The sequence below is a fragment of the Trichophyton rubrum genome (genome assembly GCF_000151425.1).
Source record: "Trichophyton rubrum CBS 118892 genomic scaffold supercont2.6, whole genome shotgun sequence".
Taxonomy (NCBI): domain Eukaryota; kingdom Fungi; phylum Ascomycota; class Eurotiomycetes; order Onygenales; family Arthrodermataceae; genus Trichophyton; species Trichophyton rubrum.
In genome coordinates, this window is record NW_003456423.1 from 801,374 (window position 1) to 819,996 (window position 18,623).

The 18,623-nt window shown below is 52.8% G+C and overlaps 8 protein-coding genes across 8 annotated transcripts in view; 5 read left to right on the top strand and 3 right to left on the bottom strand.

The window, feature by feature from the left end:
• Positions 1–15: 15 nt before the first annotated feature.
• On the top strand, positions 16–1,291 carry TERG_05708 (uncharacterized protein; the record flags this gene model as incomplete). The annotated part of the gene is made up of 1 exon (XM_003233788.2): positions 16–1,291. The coding sequence occupies exon 1, from the start codon at positions 365–367 to the stop codon at positions 1,289–1,291; it is 927 nt and encodes a 308-aa protein (XP_003233836.1). The 5' UTR covers positions 16–364.
• A 209-nt stretch (positions 1,292–1,500) lies between these two features.
• Positions 1,501–2,814, bottom strand: TERG_05709 (bifunctional triacylglycerol lipase/ester hydrolase; the record flags this gene model as incomplete). The annotated part of the gene is made up of 4 exons (XM_003233789.1): positions 1,501–1,577; positions 1,633–1,886; positions 1,940–2,121; positions 2,182–2,814. The coding sequence occupies 4 exons, from the start codon at positions 2,812–2,814 to the stop codon at positions 1,501–1,503; spliced, it is 1,146 nt and encodes a 381-aa protein (XP_003233837.1).
• Positions 2,815–3,773: 959 nt separating this feature from the next.
• On the bottom strand, positions 3,774–7,248 carry TERG_05710 (uncharacterized protein; the record flags this gene model as incomplete). Its single annotated transcript, XM_047748484.1, has 8 exons — positions 3,774–4,580; positions 4,701–5,182; positions 5,235–5,402; positions 5,468–6,634; positions 6,688–6,734; positions 6,847–6,928; positions 6,982–7,078; positions 7,135–7,248. 8 exons carry the CDS (start codon positions 7,246–7,248, stop codon positions 3,774–3,776), a joined length of 2,964 nt encoding a protein of 987 aa, XP_047604466.1.
• Positions 7,249–7,406: 158 nt separating this feature from the next.
• TERG_05711 (uncharacterized protein) lies at positions 7,407–7,908 on the top strand. The gene has a single exon (XM_003233791.2). The coding sequence runs from the start codon at positions 7,506–7,508 to the stop codon at positions 7,884–7,886; it is 381 nt and encodes a 126-aa protein (XP_003233839.1). The 5' UTR covers positions 7,407–7,505; the 3' UTR covers positions 7,887–7,908.
• Positions 7,909–8,234: 326 nt separating this feature from the next.
• Positions 8,235–9,939, top strand: TERG_05712 (uncharacterized protein). The gene is made up of 2 exons (XM_003233792.2): positions 8,235–8,650; positions 8,712–9,939. The coding sequence occupies exons 1-2, from the start codon at positions 8,451–8,453 to the stop codon at positions 9,742–9,744; spliced, it is 1,233 nt and encodes a 410-aa protein (XP_003233840.1). The 5' UTR covers positions 8,235–8,450; the 3' UTR covers positions 9,745–9,939.
• A 1,384-nt stretch (positions 9,940–11,323) lies between these two features.
• Positions 11,324–13,286, bottom strand: TERG_05713 (uncharacterized protein). Its single transcript, XM_047748485.1, has 4 exons — positions 12,979–13,286; positions 12,516–12,772; positions 12,369–12,428; positions 11,324–12,283 (listed from the first exon to the last, which is right to left on the bottom strand). The coding sequence occupies exon 4, from the start codon at positions 12,141–12,143 to the stop codon at positions 11,586–11,588; it is 558 nt and encodes a 185-aa protein (XP_047604467.1). The 5' UTR covers positions 12,144–12,283; positions 12,369–12,428; positions 12,516–12,772; positions 12,979–13,286; the 3' UTR covers positions 11,324–11,585.
• Positions 13,287–14,109: 823 nt separating this feature from the next.
• Positions 14,110–15,475, top strand: TERG_05714 (uncharacterized protein). Its single transcript, XM_003233794.2, has one exon. The coding sequence runs from the start codon at positions 14,734–14,736 to the stop codon at positions 15,067–15,069; it is 336 nt and encodes a 111-aa protein (XP_003233842.1). The 5' UTR covers positions 14,110–14,733; the 3' UTR covers positions 15,070–15,475.
• Positions 15,476–17,550: 2,075 nt separating this feature from the next.
• The window catches only part of TERG_05716 (uncharacterized protein), a gene marked incomplete at its 5' end in the record, with an annotated part of 4,088 nt that continues 3,015 nt past the window's right edge, over positions 17,551–18,623 (top strand). Inside the window, 3 exons of the mRNA XM_047748486.1 lie at positions 17,551–18,082; positions 18,138–18,209; positions 18,273–18,491. Of these exons, the coding sequence (XP_047604468.1) occupies positions 17,551–18,082; positions 18,138–18,209; positions 18,273–18,491 (823 nt within the window). The remainder of the gene's footprint in view (positions 18,083–18,137; positions 18,210–18,272; positions 18,492–18,623) is intronic.

An 18,623-nucleotide genomic window follows, 5' to 3' on the forward strand; every position in this document is an offset into this window, starting at 1 on the left:
ACCAAACTCGAGGCTCTTTACGAGACCATGGGCAGATCAGCCTCCTTGGTGGATTTATATTGTGTATATGGCTGGAGAGACGTCAGTTGTATGCAGATCGAGGCGGAGGATGAGGTGGGATGTTGCCTGCAGGAGGAAAGTTAACGTTATTTATGTACGATCCAGAGGCTTGGCGGACAATGGCCAGAAACGGCAACTTTCGACATCCTCACAAAGAACACCGCAGACAATACAAGCTAGAGGACCATACTTACAAGCTCGCTGTTTAACCAGCAGTATATCTACGACTAGCTCAGCTATCTAAAGCACCCAGAGATAAGCTGGACACTTCAGAACGCCATTACCACACCTCCAGAGCTCAAAGATGCTACAATACACAGCCACGCCTGTAGAGGCAGCTCCTGCACCCGCAGCGGGACCAGCACCACCAACAAGGACAAACGCAGAGATCAACCTTTCGGTTCTCCGACGACACAACCCATCCATATCCTCCATCCTCTCCCTCGCCCAATACGCAGTCATCTACCATTTCAACGCAACAACACAGCTATGGGAGAAGATCGGAGTGGAGGGGACATTATTTGTCTGCCAACTTACCCCAGGCGAACTAGGCGAGGACAGATACAGCGTGTTCCTACTAAACCGGCGAGGAATGAATAACTTCGACGTCAAGCTTTCGACCGGAGACGACATTAAGATCACGGAGGACTACGTTATTTTGAAAGTGGACGAGCAGGACGACAGCGCTCCCCAGACACCCGAGAAAGGTGCAGTGATGACTTCACCTGGTATAAAGGCAATGATATATGGCATTTGGATCTTTTCGGAACCGCCTCCGAGCTCGACTGCAGATGCAAGGACGCTGAATGCACAGGTTATTAAGGAATGCGCGGTATATGCGGGGGAGAGCAGGAAGGCTGCGGAGGAACGACTGGCTGCGGAAAGAAGGCAGGCTGCTGCGCAGGGTAGTTATTATCCTAGTGATACGGGTGATGGGGAAGATTTGCAGGGCGGAATACCCATGGGCAGACAGATTTCGCTCAAGGAGCTGTTTGGACAGCAGAGAGCGCAGGATGATGAGTGGAGTGTCAAGGTGCATAGTCCTGGCGCCGAGAATGAAGGGCCGCAACACACATCGTTCCCTCTACCTCCTCATCAGCCTGCGCCTCCACTTCCCCAGCAACACGGAGGATGGAACCAGACAATGCCGTTTCCTTCGGGCGGGAATAATGTGTTGGGAGAACTATTCCGCAGCGCCAGTATGAACTACCAGAGAGGAAATAACAGCTAGCCTTGTAAAACATTTTTTTTTTTGATACCCGCATGTTGCTTCTTGGTTTTTTAATTCTTGCATTATTAAAGGTGTTAGGGGCATAGCTCTACAGAATTTTTTTTTTTTTTTTTTTTTTTTTTTTTTTTTTTTTTTTTTTTTTTTTTTTTTTTTTTTTTTTTTTTTTTTTTTTTTTTTTTTTTTTTTTTGCCTTTCCCACCACAGTCTAACTATCTGTCTATCCCAGACTCCTGAACTATATCTCTAATAAACCGACCAACCTTCTTCGCCATAATCTCATTATGTCCTAGATGAAACTGTTAGCTCCTAGCACTACTCGGTTTCCCGTGGTTGCCACTCACCTATACAGAACCCATGAACAACCCCATCCTCACACACCATCAGAGTTGGAGCTGAACCATCTCGTTGCTCTCTTGTTTTGGACCGAATGATGTCTTCCCTAGTCACCTCCGCTACCCAGTGGTCATTCCGGCCGAAGTAGAAAATCATCTTCGCAAGTCTGTCTCCGGAGGCATGTGTAGGGCTACTAAACCCCCATATCTCATCATTCCACTTATCAGCAGATATTTCCCTCATTTCATCCGCAGCCATATATCTGTGGATTTCCATTAGCTAGGTATTCTCAGAAATAAGTGGTGGAAAACATACAATGCCTGTCTGACGATATGAGCGTTTCTCAGCATTGATACGGTCGTCTCGACGGCCTGCTTGCGAGGATTCCTCATGACCCGGCTTACGACGGCGTAGAGTAGCATCTCAGGGAGTACCAGGACAAGCAACCGTGCAAACAAGCTCACTAGGAGAGGTAGACACGGGATATACAGTAATTTCTATCCCGATCGCAAGTAATTAGCATCGCCATGGGGTTCTAGATGAACCGGTAGACGTACCGTGAGTATCCTTCCGTTAGGAGACTTCGCTATATCCACGACCGTAGGAAACAGCATGATACCGCCAATGATATCAAGACCAAGGCCGTTGGTATCTCCATTCCCATTGGCGTCACGAGTGGTCTGGAGCTTCCTCTGGAGACCGGCCTTCTCCCTTCTGCGCCGCATGATTTCCATAGCCATGTAAGCTCCCACCGAATGGCCCATGACAATAACATTTGCTCGAGGTCGTTCGTCCAATTTGTGTTCTCGCATAGCGGCGTCCTGCCATGCGTGAACGAAGGATTCTAAATCCTGCTCCATAAAGGATATTTGATCATTCAAGCTGTAGAGAGCGGTGTTGGCGGCTGAGTTGCTGGCTGGCACCTCGAAGCCTCCCAGGCTTCTTCCGCGGATGATATATGAGCCATTGCCGTTGGAAGTGGCATTGGCCTGGGATAACTCTGACGAGAGCAGAGAGAAGAAGAGATGGTAGTATGCTATTAGGCCTGGGTTGCCTGAGATGAAATATATCAGTGTAGTGGATGGGGAGAGCGAGCTGGTTCCCCCGCCCGCGCTTCCAGGACTGACGTGTGATAGGAAGGAATTGGGCGTGATGTGAGGGTTGAGGTTGATGTTGATGCCGGGAGACATGCTGCGTGGCTTGAAGAGGCGGGTTATACAGAATATGCTCTTCATCTCATGCCGTCATGCATGACCCGCCAGTCGAACAGCCAGCCGCGGCGTTTAATGCTGGACGTTGCAAACCCGACGGGAAGCTGTGGAGCCGCATCAAACTCAACCTCAACCTCAACCCAACACCTCTATCTACAACCGCACAAAGAGGAAAAAAATATCAGAATAAAGATCTCTATTATAACGTCTGATCTGCCTTTTTCATCCAGCAGCCAATTGAACAAGCTCGCCCGGTTCGAAATCTTGCATAACAAACAGCAAGGCGACTTCCGCCATTGAAACTGCCTGCCTACCAAATTCAAACCCCATAACTATCAAATACCGTTCCATTCCCATCCGTTCCATCCCATAGACAGGTAAACATACTCCATCACACCATCCCAGCCCATTCCCATCCCCATTCCCAAACGATCTGAAGAACAAATTACAACTCAATCGATCGGATAACAAAACAAGCAAGAAAGGAAATGCAAGCAGGCAAGCAAGCTAAATGGACAAGCAAACGAACTGAACTGAACTCCAGGGCCGGAAAGGAGGGCCCGAGTGGGTTTTTTTCTTCTCTCTCTTATTTACCGTACAGAATGGATGGGTTAGTGAGTGAGTGGTGGGAAGCTGAGGCTGGCCCCGTAGGTCAGTCGGTAGGTAGGTAAGATGCTGCGTAGAGAATAAAGGGGTAGGGGGTAAGGATATTATATGGAGACGAAACCGGAGCCGAAACTGGAGTGAAGAGGGGGATATATCGGAGCTTTTGGGTGAGAGGTTAGTGCAACTCGGTTTCGAATTCGGTCGGTCGTTCGTTCGCGGGTATGTATGTATGTAACGCAGAGTCGCAGCAAAAACACCTCCCTTTATCACTCTATAGATCAACTTTTTCAGAACTTTTCCGCATATTCTCTTGCTTTAGTCGAATTTTATTCTTAGCTCGCTGTGGCTGTGGCTGCTACTGGCGTAGTCGTGGTTGTTGGAGTGGCACTGGCACTGGCACTGGCAGTGTCAGGAAGAGGCTCATTATGCTCCGTGCTATCTTGTGAACCACCTCCTCCGCTATCGGCTGAGCCAGTATCAGCACCACTGCCATCACTTACGGCTGCAGTAGTTGATTTTGTGGTGTTATCAACTATTCCTGCACCGTCGGTATGTTTCTCCCCGGCTGGCTCCGGCTTTGACTCCGAATTGGAACCGGTTGAGTTCTCCTGACTCTGATTCTGACTCTTGAGCGCTATCCGTGTAGAAGGCGAGACATTCAGCGTAATTGCAATCTTCTTCCCGGGTGTCTGTGGCTCCTTTGAACCATCTTTCTCAGCTCCGTTGCCTTTCGAGTTCGGGCTGGGACTCGGACTCGCGCTTGGACTCCGCCCCTGGCCCTTTTTCGTTCGTAAACTGCCGTTTCCATTCCCATTACCACGCTGGAATAGGGGTGAGACGGAGTTTGATGGGTTGACCGAGTTGCGCCGCTTGGAGCCTGAGGAGAGCTTGATAAGTTCATCGTCGTCATCATCCTCTTCTCGACGACGCTTTTCAGAAAACGAGAACCGCTCGATTTTCTGCTGTTGCTGCTGTTGCTGTTGTTGCTCTTGCTCTTGTCCCTGCAGCTGCGGTGTTTGCGCACTTGCATCCTGCTCGTCCATGGCGTCATCGTCGTCGTCGTCGTCATCAGGGTAATCGACAAGCGGCTTGCTGGGGGTGCCATTGGGGGTGCCGGAGTTTATATTTTCGGGCTTAACCTGTGATGAAAGTGTTGGCATGAGCTGCACAGTTCTGTGTCCGGAGCCTCTGCCACAAGAAGTAGCAGCCGCAGCCGCAGCCGCAGCAGCTACTTCGCCCTCCCAAGAGAAGAATCCTACCTCGTCTTCCTCATCATCTGAGGTCTCAAAGTACTCCTCCTCCGCGGCGGTCAAGTCGCGAACACCCATTGCACCCCAGCGTTGGGCGCCGCCACTGATGATCATGCGTGTGGGCGTTGACGAGGCTTCGTCCTGGCTGAACACGGTGCTTGCTGCATCACTGCTTTCAGCACCGGTGGCAGCGTTGGTTCCGTACCCTTGCATCTGGTCGTAGCGCAGGATCAGGTTCTGGAAGGTATCTACGTAGGTGATGTTCTGGATCTTTTCGCGGTAACGTTCGACGACATGGCCGATGATGGGCTTGATGTTTTCGCGTTTGATGAATTCGAAGAGGTCGAGGCAGGCGGAGTTGAGGAGGTTGTCGCGGGGCATGGTTTCGTAGACGATGTTGAGGATGAGGTCGAAGGTGTTGTTGTGGGTGAGTTGTGCGTGGTAGAAGGTGTCGTGGAGGCTGACGAGGGTGCGGAAGAATTTCAATGCCACTGCAGCCGGTTAGTCTGGATTATATTCGGGTTAAAATATAGGCTGGCGTACTTAGTTTGAGGTGTTTCTGGGTGACGGTGAAGAGCTGGGCGACTCGCGGGATGAGGGATTCTTCGCGGATGAAGGAGCGGCTGCGGATGGGATGCTGGCGGACGAAGAAGGTGAGAATCTCGACTAGGTGAGCGAATAACGACACCTGTTGGAACGACAATCCGGAGACTAGACATATAGTCAGTACATGTATATATATAGATATAGATATATACGTATGGTTAGATACGTACGGTCTTCTTGTTCGGCGAGGTGAGTCAGGGGAGCAAAGAGCCTCTTGGCGGAGCTGTCGAAGTGGTTCTGCATGAAAGCGTCAGCAACAGGGTGTGGTTGTATCTGAGCCTGGCCCTGGCCGCCCTGCTGGCCCTGACGCATCTTTACTACCTCTCCAGAGCGCAACTCTTGCATCTGCGGTTGTGGATCCAGCAAGACCTTGAGAGCGTCGGCCAGCTGGTTCTTGACGCCCAGGTCTGCCTCGGAATGTAGCAGGTCGATGAGGGTGTCTGTCAACGAGACCTTCTTGTCGGTAAAGGCCTTGAGCATGTATCCGCGCATGGTGATGGGGTCATGGTCGAGCAGGACGACTAGAATATCGATGCCGGTAGTTCTGAGGGCGGGAGTAGGATGTTTGACGGCGAAAGCAATGACTGAAAACAGGCCGTGGTTGATCAGGTTTGCAAACAGGTTCCCGCGGGACTGGGCCTGGAGGTTCTTCGCAATGCTCATGCACTGGTGGAGGAACTGGACGGCGTCTTCACGTTTGCGAGCATCGGCGGGCGGGGACTCGGGGGCGAAGAGGGAGAAGAGTTCGCAGAGGAAGGCGGTGTTTGTCTGCAGGTGCTGGACGATGTCGACCTGGTTGAAGAAGATGAGGGAGTTGAGGACGGAGAAGGTAGGGTCGTCGAGGATGCGGGCGAGGACTACGTCTTTGAGGTACTGCAGGCGCCAGGTGTGGCGTATCTTGCGCAGGATGATGGGATCTTTGATGGGGACTACTTCCTTGTAGCGGGAGCGGTCGTTGAGGTACTGGCGGTGGTTTGCCTTGTGGGTGGGGAAGTCTGGGTCGTACTCGAGGGCGCCGACGACGGCGGAGATGACGGGATCGGAGACGACCTGTTCGATGATGGTGTTGTCGTTGAGCAGGATGAGGGCCTTCATGATGTTGCAGAGGCGGTGCAGGTCTGCGAGCCCCTCGAGGTCTTCGGCGACGGCGACCAGGGGAAGCAGCTTGAGGATGTACTGTTCCTGGATGACGAAGCGGGCGATGGCGTCTCTACCTGGCTGGGTAGCACTGGCGCCTACGATGAGGTGTTCGATCTCTGCGAGGTTTGTGAGGTCTGGCGGCGGGAGCATGATAGCGCTGGGGAGGCCGTCCATGGCGTCGTCGGACAGCGAGTCGTCTTCACATTTTTAGTTATAATCCATACACAAGAGGGTAAAAGAGCAAACGTACCAGCCCCGAGGGGAGCGAGCTGCTGCTGAACATGGCGCACGAAATCCCTACTCTAGAGCGTCAGCTGTCGCGTGTCCCTGGATATATGTATGTATGTATGCCTGGTGTCTGCCTGGATAGAGAGAACGAGGGAGTCAAAAAAAAAAAAAAAGTCCGCACCATATCACTCCGCAGCCCTCTGCCTCCTGGAAGCTCAGCGCCATGTCTGTCCCGTTCTGCTCGGTCCATACTATCAGTGTTTCTACCAGCAGTCAGCCCAGAGTCCCTCGTAGAAACAGGAGTAAAAGGGCCTACCCTGCTGCTTCTGGTATCCGTCCTCGCGCGAGATGCGAGTCTCCAGCAGCATGCGATCCGGCTGGTCCTCCGACTGCACCAGTATCTTCGGCTCATCCTGTGCACGTCAGCATCTCTTTTTCTTTTCTCTATATAAAGGCAAAAGGTACACACGTCTGTTATCTGGCCGGTGCAGAAGCCCGTCCCCCGGTCGAACCAGTCGTTGTTCCGCAGCTCGTAGACCTTGACTCTCTTGCGGTCGTTCAGCGGCGGCACCGGGAACGACATGGCCATGGCCGCTGCAGGAGAGCGCTGCCCTCCGTGAGTCTCTCTCGCGTCTGCCTGCCTGTCTCTTTTTGCAAGTGTCTGTCTCTTGCGGTGATGCCAGCGATGCTGCAGGTGGTGAGTGTGGGCGACGCGCAAAACTCTGCCTCGGCTGGCGCAAGCGCGGTGCGGCGGGAAGGGCGTCTAAGAAGGAGAATAAGAAAGGAGAAGCAGGAGGAGAAGGAGAAGAAGAAGAAGTCGACGGCCGCCTGAGTGCGTTTATGACGGGGGATGTCGAGACGGCGGAGTCGGTGGTGAAGCTGGAGGTTAGTTGGAAGTTCAAGTGGTGGAAGTTGAAGATGACGAAGAAGAAGCAGAAGAAGCAGAAGCCAAGGGAGGAAGACGAAGACGAGGCCAGCCAGCAAGGGATGGCCACGCGACGGCGAGCTGCAGGGCTAGTCAGGGAAGATGCAGCAGAGAAGAGGAAGAAGAGGAAGAAGAGGAAGAAGAGGAAGAAGAGGAAGAAGACAGAAGAGGGTGAAGATGAAGACGGTCGAGACGTCGAGATGGCGCTTTTGGCGACGCTGGCGGAGTCGCTAGTCCAGTCTATGACCACGACGAGACTCGGACTCTGCTATTCTACGGTCAGACTATTCTATTAAGAAGAAGAAGAGAAGAAGAGAAGCTCTTGCTGGAGTCTTGAGTCTTCACTGCTGGTTCTTCTTCTTCTCCTTCCACTGATTCTTCTACTTCCTACTCTTACTTCTCTCTGCCTTCAACTGCGCTCTCTCTCTCTCTCTGCTTCTTCTTCTCTTCTTCTTCTTCTCTTCTTCTTCTTCTCTTCTTCTTCTTCTCTTCTTCTTCTTCTCTTCTTCAACTTTACTTTTTCTTATTTTTACCTTTTTTTTTCTTTTTTCCTTTTTTTTCTGTTTTTTTTTTTTCTTTTTTCCGCTGTCGACTTTTCGATCTCGCGCAGACGCAGGACTCGGACTTCAAGATATCAAACAGACGAACAGACAGACGAAGACGAAGACGAAGAGAGACCTCGTATCCCTCTCTGCGGCCTCCTCAGCGACAGCCTTGACTCGCTAGCAGCCTCGAGCAGACGACTTCTGGGAGTTTTGCGTCTGCCTCTGCCTATAAAGCTCCCTCTCATCCGCCGCCACCACCACCACCACCACCTACACCCTCGATATATCACTATAACGATATCAATATAATTTAATATGGCTGAAGACACGATTGAGTCTGCGCGGTCGACGCCGTCAGAGGGAGCTTCAACTACCCGGCCGCTGATGAAGAGCGCCGATGCCTCTGTCCAGCCGGTCGTCACTGATGCCGATGCTGATACCGACAGCGACAGCGAGAAGAAGAGCTACTTTGCCTACTTTCGCACTCGCCAGTTCTACATCGTCCTGCTCCTGGGGTATGACTCTATCTAGCTTGCTATTCTACCTATATATTAAGAAGAGAAACTGACAAGATAGCCAAATTCTCGCTCTTTGCATCACCGCGACCAACACCTTCTCGGGCCTGCTCTCGTCCGCAGGAACCTCCATCCCGGCCTTCCAGACGCTCTTCAACTACGTCCTGCTCACCCTCGTCTACACCTCCTTCACCCTCTACCGCTACGGAGCGCGCAAGTGGTGGTCCCAGCTCGTCCTGCGCGACTGGTGGAAGTACCTCATCTTCGCCTTCTGCGACGTCCAGGGGAACTACTTCATCGTGCTCGCATACCGCTACACCACCATCCTCAGCGCCCAGCTCATCAACTTCTGGGCCATCGTCATGGTCGTCCTCATCTCCTTCACGCTGCTGCGCGTCCGCTACCACTGGGCCCAGTACGCCGGCATCCTCGTCTGCATCGGCGGCATGGGCGTGCTCTTCGGTTCAGACCATATCACGGGTGCCAACAGCGGCGGGCCAGAGAAGTCTCGCGGCGACCTGATCAAGGGAGACCTGTTTGCCCTGCTTGGAGCTACCTTCTACGGCCTCACCAACGTCGCCGAGGAGTATCTGGTTAGCAAGAGGCCGATGTACGAGGTTCTTGGCCAGCTGGGCATGTACGCTACCGTCATCATGGGCGTGCAGGCGGCCATCTTCGACCGGGCCTCGTTCCAGCACGCGGTCTGGAACGGCGCGGTGGCGGGCTACCTGGTCGGCTATACGCTGTGTCTCTTCCTGTTCTACAGTCTGGCGCCATTGCTCTTCCGCCTGGCCAGCGCGGCATTCTTCAACATCTCCCTGCTGACCAGCAACTTCTGGGGCGTCGTGATCGGGGTCAAGGTGTTTGGCCTGCGCATCCACTTCCTCTACCCCATCGCCTTTGTGCTCATCATCATCGGCCAGTTTGTCTACTATCTCGGCAGACAGGTGCTCGGCGAGGCCATGAAGCCCTGGCTGGGCGAGAACCAGGAGCAGGGCGTCATCGGCATAGGCACCGCCAGGAGGGGAGCCCATGACACTAATGCCACTGCTGCTGCTGCTGCTGCTGCTGCCAGCGCTGACTCTAATGTCTAATGATCCATGCATACATACATCTCGGTACATATCATCATCATCATCATATATATCATGAATGTCATGAGTTTGGATACTTACTACATAGCTAATACAAAAAAGTCATTTCGTTCATTCGTTCAGTCATTCCAACAAACCGCAAGGCTGACAGGGCAGACTTGTAACCGAGAAGAAGCAAAGCAAGACAGTAGACTCGCTTGCAAGTAACAAATTGAACCTCCCGTCCCCGTCCCTTAGCAAAAAAGAAAGGAGAAGCCATAGGGTATTTATTACAACTTAGCACACTGCACACGAGTCAGATATGAAATGAAATGCATTAAAGAGTAAACAGAAGAAGGGGGAAAACTCCGGAATGATAATAAGCAACGAAAGCAGAAGAAAAATAAGCAGTCCAATTCCCAGGCTTTCCAGCCAGCCAGCGTAGACAAGTCGAAGTTGCGCCTGTCTTTTATCTATGGCCCTCACCACCAGCATCCGCAACCGCAACCGCACCCAGGCAAGAAGAACACACACAATCAACACCAGGAAGACAGCAAGACAGAAAAAAAAAAAAGAAAAGGAAAAGAAAAACGAAACATTCCAGGCCGATCCCTTCAACCCTCCTTTCCGATGACAGTATATAAACCCCAACAGACAGACAGACAGATAAAGCAACCAAGAAGGGTAAATGGCGGATTAAAGCGTTGAGTGGACTCCTTTGCATCCCATTGACGTTGAACGAGACGAGATAGTAACCAAGAAGAAGGGGAAGGGGAAGGGGGGGGGAAGGAATAGACAGACCAGAAATGAACCGAAAGAAGCGACAGCAAAAAGCAACCAATTAGTTGAAGTACCAGCAAATAACAAGCAACCGACGACCAACTACCGACCAACAACCAACGACCAAACCGCTGCCTCGGAAGTAGGCAGCATAGCAGTAGAGGAAAAGTAAACGAAGATGACAGAGCGTAAAAATGGTGTGTGTGTGACTGGTAGATCATCCCCAGACAGAAGCCTGGACGCCGAGCTGGTTCTTGCCTCGCCATCCCCAGCCCAGTCCGACGGTGGGGGAGGATTCCTTCATCGACTGGCTGGTGCCGTTATTCCCCGATGCAGATCTGCTGGTTGCTGCCGCGGAACTCGATTGGGTTGCACTGCCGGCTCCCGCGTCCGTGCCGGTGCCGTTCCCGCTGCCGTTGTTGCCGTTGCTGCCGTTGTTGGCGCCGCCGGTAGCACTGGTGGCGGCGACAGTGGTACTACTGCCGATTCCGCCGTCTTCGTTGGGCGAGAAGCCGTAGCTAAGCGGCGAAGGGAGAGGAGTGGTGGAACGCAAGCTGAGAGATGGGTTGGGGCTCTGGTTAGTTGGTGGTTGCTGCTGTTGTTGCTGCTGAGGTTGATGCTGCTGCTGAGACTGCTGCTGCTGCTGCTGCTGCTGCTGCTGCGGTTGGGCAGGACGAGAGCCAATGGGACCTACGCGGGATGGGGAGGAGTCAGTCGTTCCCTTGCCAGTGGGGGAAGAGGTGGGTGGCTGGCTGGGTTCAAAGACACCACCGTACGTCGTCGTCGAGCCCGGGTTGGTGTTGGAGGGCGGAGAAGCCGTTGAGGGAGGCGAGCGCGTGCGAGGAGCTACCGAGCACGGCACGTTGGCTCCCGATGTGGCTTGCTGGGTCTGGCTGTCGGCATGGGGCTGGCCGCCGAGAAAGGGGTCGACGCCTCGGGGTGAGGCTCCGCGGCCGGCGCTGGGGAGGCCTGTCGTCGGGGTGCCGGCGGCCTGCGAGTGGGAGTCGTCGCCTGGGCCGGCACTGGGGGTCTGGAGGGCGGAGTCGTTGCCGTACAGAGCACGGTGCTGGCGGGCAATCAGGTCACGGCGGCTCTCTTCGGTCATGGCCGCTGGGCTCATGGATCGGTCGGATTTGTCCCCTGAGATGTCGGCGAGAAGGCCTTTTTTCCCGTCGAACACAAAGCCAAGGAAGATAAAGATAAGTACAGATCCATATAAAACAATATACAAAAAAGGGAATAAAATAAAGAGAAGAAGAATAAGAAGTAGGTCCGAGATGTAAGGGTTGGTTGGATAGCTTCGCAGCCGTGTAGGAATGAAGGTATGATAACAGTATCACGTACTTCGATTGTATTGCTGTTCTTGGTGGTAATTGCGTAGCTCTCTCTCGCGCTGGGCAGCCAGTCGACGCTTTGCCTGGATCATCTGTTCGGTCTCGTTCGGACGGCCCTGGAAGCGTTGAGCGGCGTAGAAGCCCTGCAGGTTCGAGGCCGAGTGCGGACGCATGGCATCGTAGTCGCCAATTGAATGGTGACGGGACGGTGCCATTGGGCCCATAGCACGGGGATCTGGACATCCAACGCAGATTCATCATTAGCAACCAACACAACCAACTGCCAGCGTCATCTCTTCTAGCCATCCTCGATCGTCATGACTTCGGCACAGACATACCGGTGAAATCATAAGGTCGACCCATCATCATCGGCATCGAGTCCCGACGAGGCAGACCTCCAAAGGTCTTCCCGCTCTTGGACAGGTTATCGATGGCTCGCTCCACCTCTTCATGGTTCAATCCATCACAGTTAGCATTGTCGTTCTATCATCAGCCCTTTTGGCTTAGATCAATATATATGTCTATCCATACCATCGAATTGAGAGGCGAAGGCGTTGGACTCGGGTTCTCTCTGGACGGTCGAGCTAGTGCCTGCATTTCCCCCACCACCAATTGCATCAGCCTCAGCCCGTTCCAAGTTGTCTTCAGAGTTGTTGTGGTAGATGTGGCTGTCTATACCTGACCGTGAAGGGGGCGCCGACGCTTCCCACGAGGCCTGGCGCATGGGAGCCTGCCATCCCTGGGGTTCGTAGTATGCCATGATTAACGTAGGTGGTTGTGGTTGTCTGTGTCTGTTTGGACTCGGTGGTTGCGGCGAGGGAAGAGAATCGAGTTCCAGCGCACTTCTTTTTGCTTATAAATTTCCGGAATCCGCAGGGAGAAAAAATAAAAGGACGACCGACGAGACGACGCAGGAGGGAAAAAGAGAAAGAAAACTGTAGTAAAGAGACGCCGTCAGTTAGGAGGGAGCACTCAGAATTCAGGGGACATTTACTCTCGCTCGAGGGTTAAAATTAGCCTGCCAGGGACAGAGGTCTGTAACCAAGGTTCCAGCGCAGCTTTAAGCTTCCACTGCCGTAGTGAAGACGAGGACGAAGCAGGAGAATCAATTGTAGAGCAAGAGGGCCAGGAAGTCACTCACCAACGACGACGACCCCGTCTTACAAACAAAAAAAGAAAGAAAGGTACCTGGGTTATCAGGGGCCTCGCAAGCCCATGGGGATCCGGCTGGGAGAACTGCGGCGACCAAGGAGCGAGGAGTCCCTTTTTTTTTTGACTGCTCTTCGACGGAGCGAACCGGGAGCGAGGGGACGCAGGAGGCAGACGAGGACGGGTGAGACGCAGCGAGGGGGGCTTTCTAGAGGCGCAGAGACGGCGGAGACGACGCTGAAGGGACGCTGAGCAAAAGGTCGAGGATGAAGAAGCGAGAGAGAGCGAGAGAGAGAAAAGTCGAAGTTGCGGAAGAGAAAAAATTCGTGAGGAGGAAAGAAAAAAACGACTAGAAAATGCGGCAAACGGTCGGACAGAGGGTGGTGTATTGTAATTACGCGAGTTACGCCGCAGAGGGGACAGCTGGACCCCGCGCGGAGGGAGGTGCGGTTACCATACGATACGACTACTGAAACGTCCTAGGGGGCAAGGCCGCGACATTGGATGGAGTTGTAGATACTTGATAGACGGACAGAAGACAACAGGTTATCCAGCTAGAGAGAGAGAAGACGGTGGGAAGAGTAAGTGCTGGGTAACTAGTGTGGAAAAGGCAGAGACAGGGGAAGAGTTGCACAGACACAGCTACGGCAGAGTACGAGGACAGAGTACAGCATCGAAGGACAAGACAGCCGAACCAAGGGACGAAGACGGCGAGGACGATGACAGGAAAAAGGTCGACAAGTCCGCGCAGATTATCTCCAGCCCTACCTCAACCAAAGTCGATCAGATACAGAGATCGGGGGGAGGGTGTTGCTGGTTACATCTCGCCTGTCAGAGGTTCGTCACCCCCCAGAACAGGGAGCAGAAGGAGGCCGAAAAGATGCTTGACATGCAGGTAGGAGACCGTAAAAAAAGGTGACCTGCTCTAGCCGGCTGCAAGGAGGGACCTGGCTTGTCGTGGCCTGGCTGTTGCAGGCCGTCATTCCAGCGCCTTTTCCAGAAGCCAGCTCGCATCACACATATGTTAGTGGCCGCACAGCAGCTAGCTGCTTGGACTGTGACATGATCGAATAGCGTCTTGGGAGGTCCACTGGATGGAATAGACGGACTGCCAGATGGCCGGAGATAGCCTCGACCTTGGAGGCCGGACGGAGCGCGGCAGGGATGGAGATATCAAATTTCCTTCCCACGGAGTGAGTAAGGGCTGAAAGTTGGAGAGCATAAAAGTCGACGATGCGGAGAACAACCCGTATAGTTAAATAACTAACTAGCTAGTCAACGGTCTTTAAGTTCGCCGTTTATCACTATCTTGAGGTCAGCGCGGTATATAAAAGGGCAAGTTCATACAGACATACAGACAGACAGACAGACAAGCCGAGGATAGTCGTTCGGGTCACCAGTTAGTAGCGGCTGATCGACCATGAAGATGATGTGCATCGTGCCAGCGGCACCGGCTCAGCAGTAACCTACTAACTTGGGAGTCAAGCAGATGAATACGAGACGAGATAGCCGTGGCAGCCATAGAAAAAAAACATCAGTCATATGCAACCCTCTCTGACTGAGTTAACGAATCCCAGATATAGGCCATGGATGGGCTCGCTAGCCATCACGATGTGCATACTTTCTCTGCCAGAGGCTGTGTGTGTGCGTGCCTGTATACCATGGGCTGCCATGTGAGAGAAGCTTCTGTTTGCATTTGATATAACCACGAAGTAGATATTGCTCGGGATGCACCGGTTGGGAGACCATGCTCTCTTTCCCCCTTTTACTGTCACTGTCACCCTTTCGCATCTTCCTTGCCCTTTTCCACATCTTCTTTCTCTTATCTCCTTTGCAATGGTTCGTCTCGTCCTGCTCGGGAGCTTACCCTGGTAGCTACTCCACTAGAGTCGGGAGAGACATCCGCCGTCCTGATCATGAATATCATGGAGAGCAAACCAGAGGGTACTCTGTCGCTCTCTACTCCAGCTGGTTCTTCAGTTGGGCCCGAAGCATGTATGTATGTATGAATGCAAGTCAGTATATCGTTTCCGGCCAGGCTAAGGGAACCGGCTGTCCATCCGCTCTTTGTCTAATCGGCTAGTTTTACCTCCTTCTGCTCCTCCCGATAGGAACATGTATGAGGTCTGAAAGGCAAAATATATAAGTGCTTGCTTACTTATATGTGGCTGACCGAGTCCTGGTGCTATTTTGGGCCACCACCATGGACACGGCATGACCTTTTTTTCGCATATATTGCCTCGTGGCGCGGGGTGAGGCTAGTTTATATTGTCTTGATTCCTTGAATGAAGGTTAGTTTAGTTAATTTTGTCTTGTTTGGTTAGTTAGTTTAAGTAGTATATCGATACCGCGTGGACGGATTGTACAGGGATACCTCTTTCGACATAAATTTAAATAATAATGGCTCCTAGTGGGCTGTCCTCTCGCAGATGTACTGTAAGTATACAGGACATCCCGCCTACCCTGGGCCCAAAACCATGATTCTTTGTCCTGTGTATGGTCGACCGGGTAATTTTGGAATGCTTGGAGCGGCCGGAAAATAAGGTTATCCTCCTTTTTTCTTACTATCTGCGTTATAAGTAGCCCGGCTAGATGCATTGTTCATATATAATAAAAAATAGGGGAGGGGGGCCCCATATAGTAGAGTTGCAGTCAAATTCGAGCCCGGCGTTTTACCATGGTGATCAACCGCAGAGGGGGGGGGGGGGAGCAGGCAGTCTGAGAAAGCCCGACAAGACGACCGGAAGAAAGGGAACAAGTTCTCGAAGAAAGAGGAGAAAAAGTCCGGGGTAACTAAAAAAGGGAGAGGAGAGGAAGTCTGAGGCTGATGCAGGATGAGCCAGCCAGCCGTCGAGCCATCGAGCCAGGATTGAGACCGGTGCTCCGTAATCTCCCATGTCTTAATCAACAACGCAGGTGGAACTTGTCTCTTGCACATTTCTTGTCCAGCACGGAAAAGGGGGCCCAGGCCAGCTTAAGTAGATAGTTATAGAGCCGATCCAGTATCTGTCAGACGCTGAGCAGCAGCACATAGGCAGGGAGGGCCGGGCGAAGCCTCCGAGGGCTAACCATCGAGCAGGAGGCGCACATAGTACAGGGAAGCAAACTTCGTCTCGTTTCTTTTTCTCTGAAAAAGCAGTTAAGTCTTCCCTGGTGCATCCCTGGGCCTCGTCCTCTGCCCTATGTCTGTCTGGCTGTCCGTCCGCCTGTCTGTCTCTTCCTGTAGGCGCCTGTCTTGTCCTGTCTCTGGCTGTCGTCTCGTCTCGGCAATAGGGATGTGCGAGCGTAGCATGGCGGACTCCAGGCATGACTCTCGACCAAGGCCATCACACGATGCGAGCAGGCCTCATGCGTCGCCGCTGCTGCTGCTGCTCTTCTTATCGAACCCTCCTCTCCGTCTTATCGTAACTCTCCCGTAGTTTTTCTCTGCTCTGTCGACGGTCTCTGGTTAACTCTCTGGCCGTCAAAGGGCCCATCGTAGTTTGACGTTTGCAGCCACTGGCACCTCCACACATACCCATTTCTCCCCTTCCGCTCTCCCTTCTCTGCCTCTCTTCGTCTTCTCTCAAACCACATCTCTCCATCTCCATCTCCATCTCCATCGTCACCGTTGCCGTCTGCTGTGTCGTCGTCGTCGTCGTCGTGTCGTCGTGTCGTCGCTGTCTACTGCGTCGTGCGTGGGCCAGAGGTTGACCTTCTACGGCCGCCCACTGCGACCAGCCCCGAAGCCCCCTCCCAAACTCGCTCGACTTGACTTTCACTTCGTTCGACTTTCATTCCGCAACTTCAACCTCTCAACTTCCACTCAGCGCTCCGCGAACAGCCCAGCTGCTGCATCCTCTTCACGACCCGCCCTCGACGCCGTCTCCCTGCCCGCACAAAGACCGTTGTCCTCTTGCTCGCGGCTGCTTCTCGCTGTCCTGCATCCCCGGGCTCGATTGACTGCAAATCTAGGTGTTTGGCATTGGCCGCCGGTCTCTTCGCTGCTGCTCACTGCGTTGCATCGAACTGCATCCTTCACGGGCCACCTCTCTCTACGCTTGCTCCTGGGCTGCTGGAGAGTCTAAGCCGTCGTCTTCCTGCTGCAGAATCTCCCTCTGCCAGTGGTGCTTCGCCTGCTGCTTTCGTGTTGCCGATTGGGTGGCTCTCTCGTCTCGAGTCTCCAGCTGCTTACACGCCGTTGAAAGAGGACGGACGCCCTTCCTGATATCCCTCCCCCCCCCAGTCATCTCTCTTTCTACGTGTCCTGTCTCCATCTACCGTCTTCTAGAAACTCTAGTTTTAGCTGGCAGGAGGCTCTTTGGCTTTGCTTGCTCGCTGCAAACAAGATTCCTCGCCTCCCTTTTTTGACCCACGTTCTCCAAATCCCGGGAAAAGGCAACGGAGAAAATTATATATACCGCCAGCCCTTACGACTTGGTCCAGTCCTGACAGACAGGAACAGCCCTATCGAGGAGGAAATTCGGACGTCGGCTGCTTCATGGGAGCAGGTGTCAATGGGCATGTCGCATCTTTACACAGCAAGGGTGACGTCTCCCCGGTAGCGTCAGATCGGTCTCCCACCATGGCCTGGGCTGTGCCGACTGAGATCCCTAATTACCAGCCCCATTTCCGACCTACCCTCCCCGCACAACAGTCTAGCTCTCTCCCGTCTACTCCTTACCAACTCCCTCGTGACCTCCCTTTCCGATCCAGATCTCCTTCACCACACCGCGGCAGTATATCTCCCAGATCTGCGCATTCCGAATTCAACCATACCCTGCCCGCCGTCCGGAAAGAATATGGCGGGGGCTGCAAGTATGAGACGGGCATGGCCCATTTCAGAAGACGGATGCCATACTCCCTTGGCAGTGACATGCTCCCCGACGAGCCTGGACCGCTGAAGGAGAAGCTTGAGCCCGAAAAGGAGGTAAAGCTGAGTAGGGACATCAAGGAGCTCTACCAGAAGCTATTACCGTCTCCAGAAAGCGAAGAAAGAAGGGTGAAGTTTGTACGGAAGCTTGAAAAGTTGTTGGACACTCAATGGCCTGGCAACGAGATAAAGGTCAATGTTTTTGGCTCGTCAGGGAACAAACTTTGCACAAGCGATTCTGATGGTACGTTACTATCCATACTCTTTATTTGTCGATACCAAACTGATTTACTCGATAGTCGATATTTGCATAACGACACCGTCGAAATGCTTCGAACCAGTCTGCGTTCTAGCCGACTTTTTGGCGAAGAGTGAGTGCGCATCTTAATCTACTCTCCTTCAAAAGGCCTTCTTCGCTAATTCTTTGTATACAGGTGGAATGGAACGAGTTGTCTGTGTGTCACACGCAAAGGTTCCTATTGTCAAAATATGGGATCCAGAACTTCAGGTGGCTTGTGATATGAACGTCAACAACACACTAGCACTCGAGAACACACGCATGATTAAGACATACGTCGAACTCGATGACCGAATTCGGCCTTTGGCAATGCTAGTGAAACATTGGACCAAGCGGCGCATCCTTAATGATGCTGGTATGACTCTCCTGCGATGCTCTAGTTTTCCTTCCCCCTATTCTCTCTTATGTTCACACACTAAATTTTTCAACAACCATGCAGCGCTTGGAGGCACACTTAGCTCATACACCTGGATATGTCTCATCATCA

Coding starts and splice junctions, on each gene's coding strand:
- TERG_05714 (XM_003233794.2), top strand. CDS start 14,734: ATGCTCTCTTTCCCCCTTTTACTGTCACTGTCACCCTTTCGCATCTTC.
- TERG_05713 (XM_047748485.1), bottom strand. CDS start 12,143: ATGGCTAGAAGAGATGACGCTGGCAGTTGGTTGTGTTGGTTGCTAATG.
- TERG_05711 (XM_003233791.2), top strand. CDS start 7,506: ATGACGGGGGATGTCGAGACGGCGGAGTCGGTGGTGAAGCTGGAGGTT.
- TERG_05712 (XM_003233792.2), top strand. CDS start 8,451: ATGGCTGAAGACACGATTGAGTCTGCGCGGTCGACGCCGTCAGAGGGA. Junction 8,651..8,711: donor TACATCGTCCTGCTCCTGGG/GTATGACTCTAT, acceptor CTGACAAGATAG/CCAAATTCTCGCTCTTTGCA.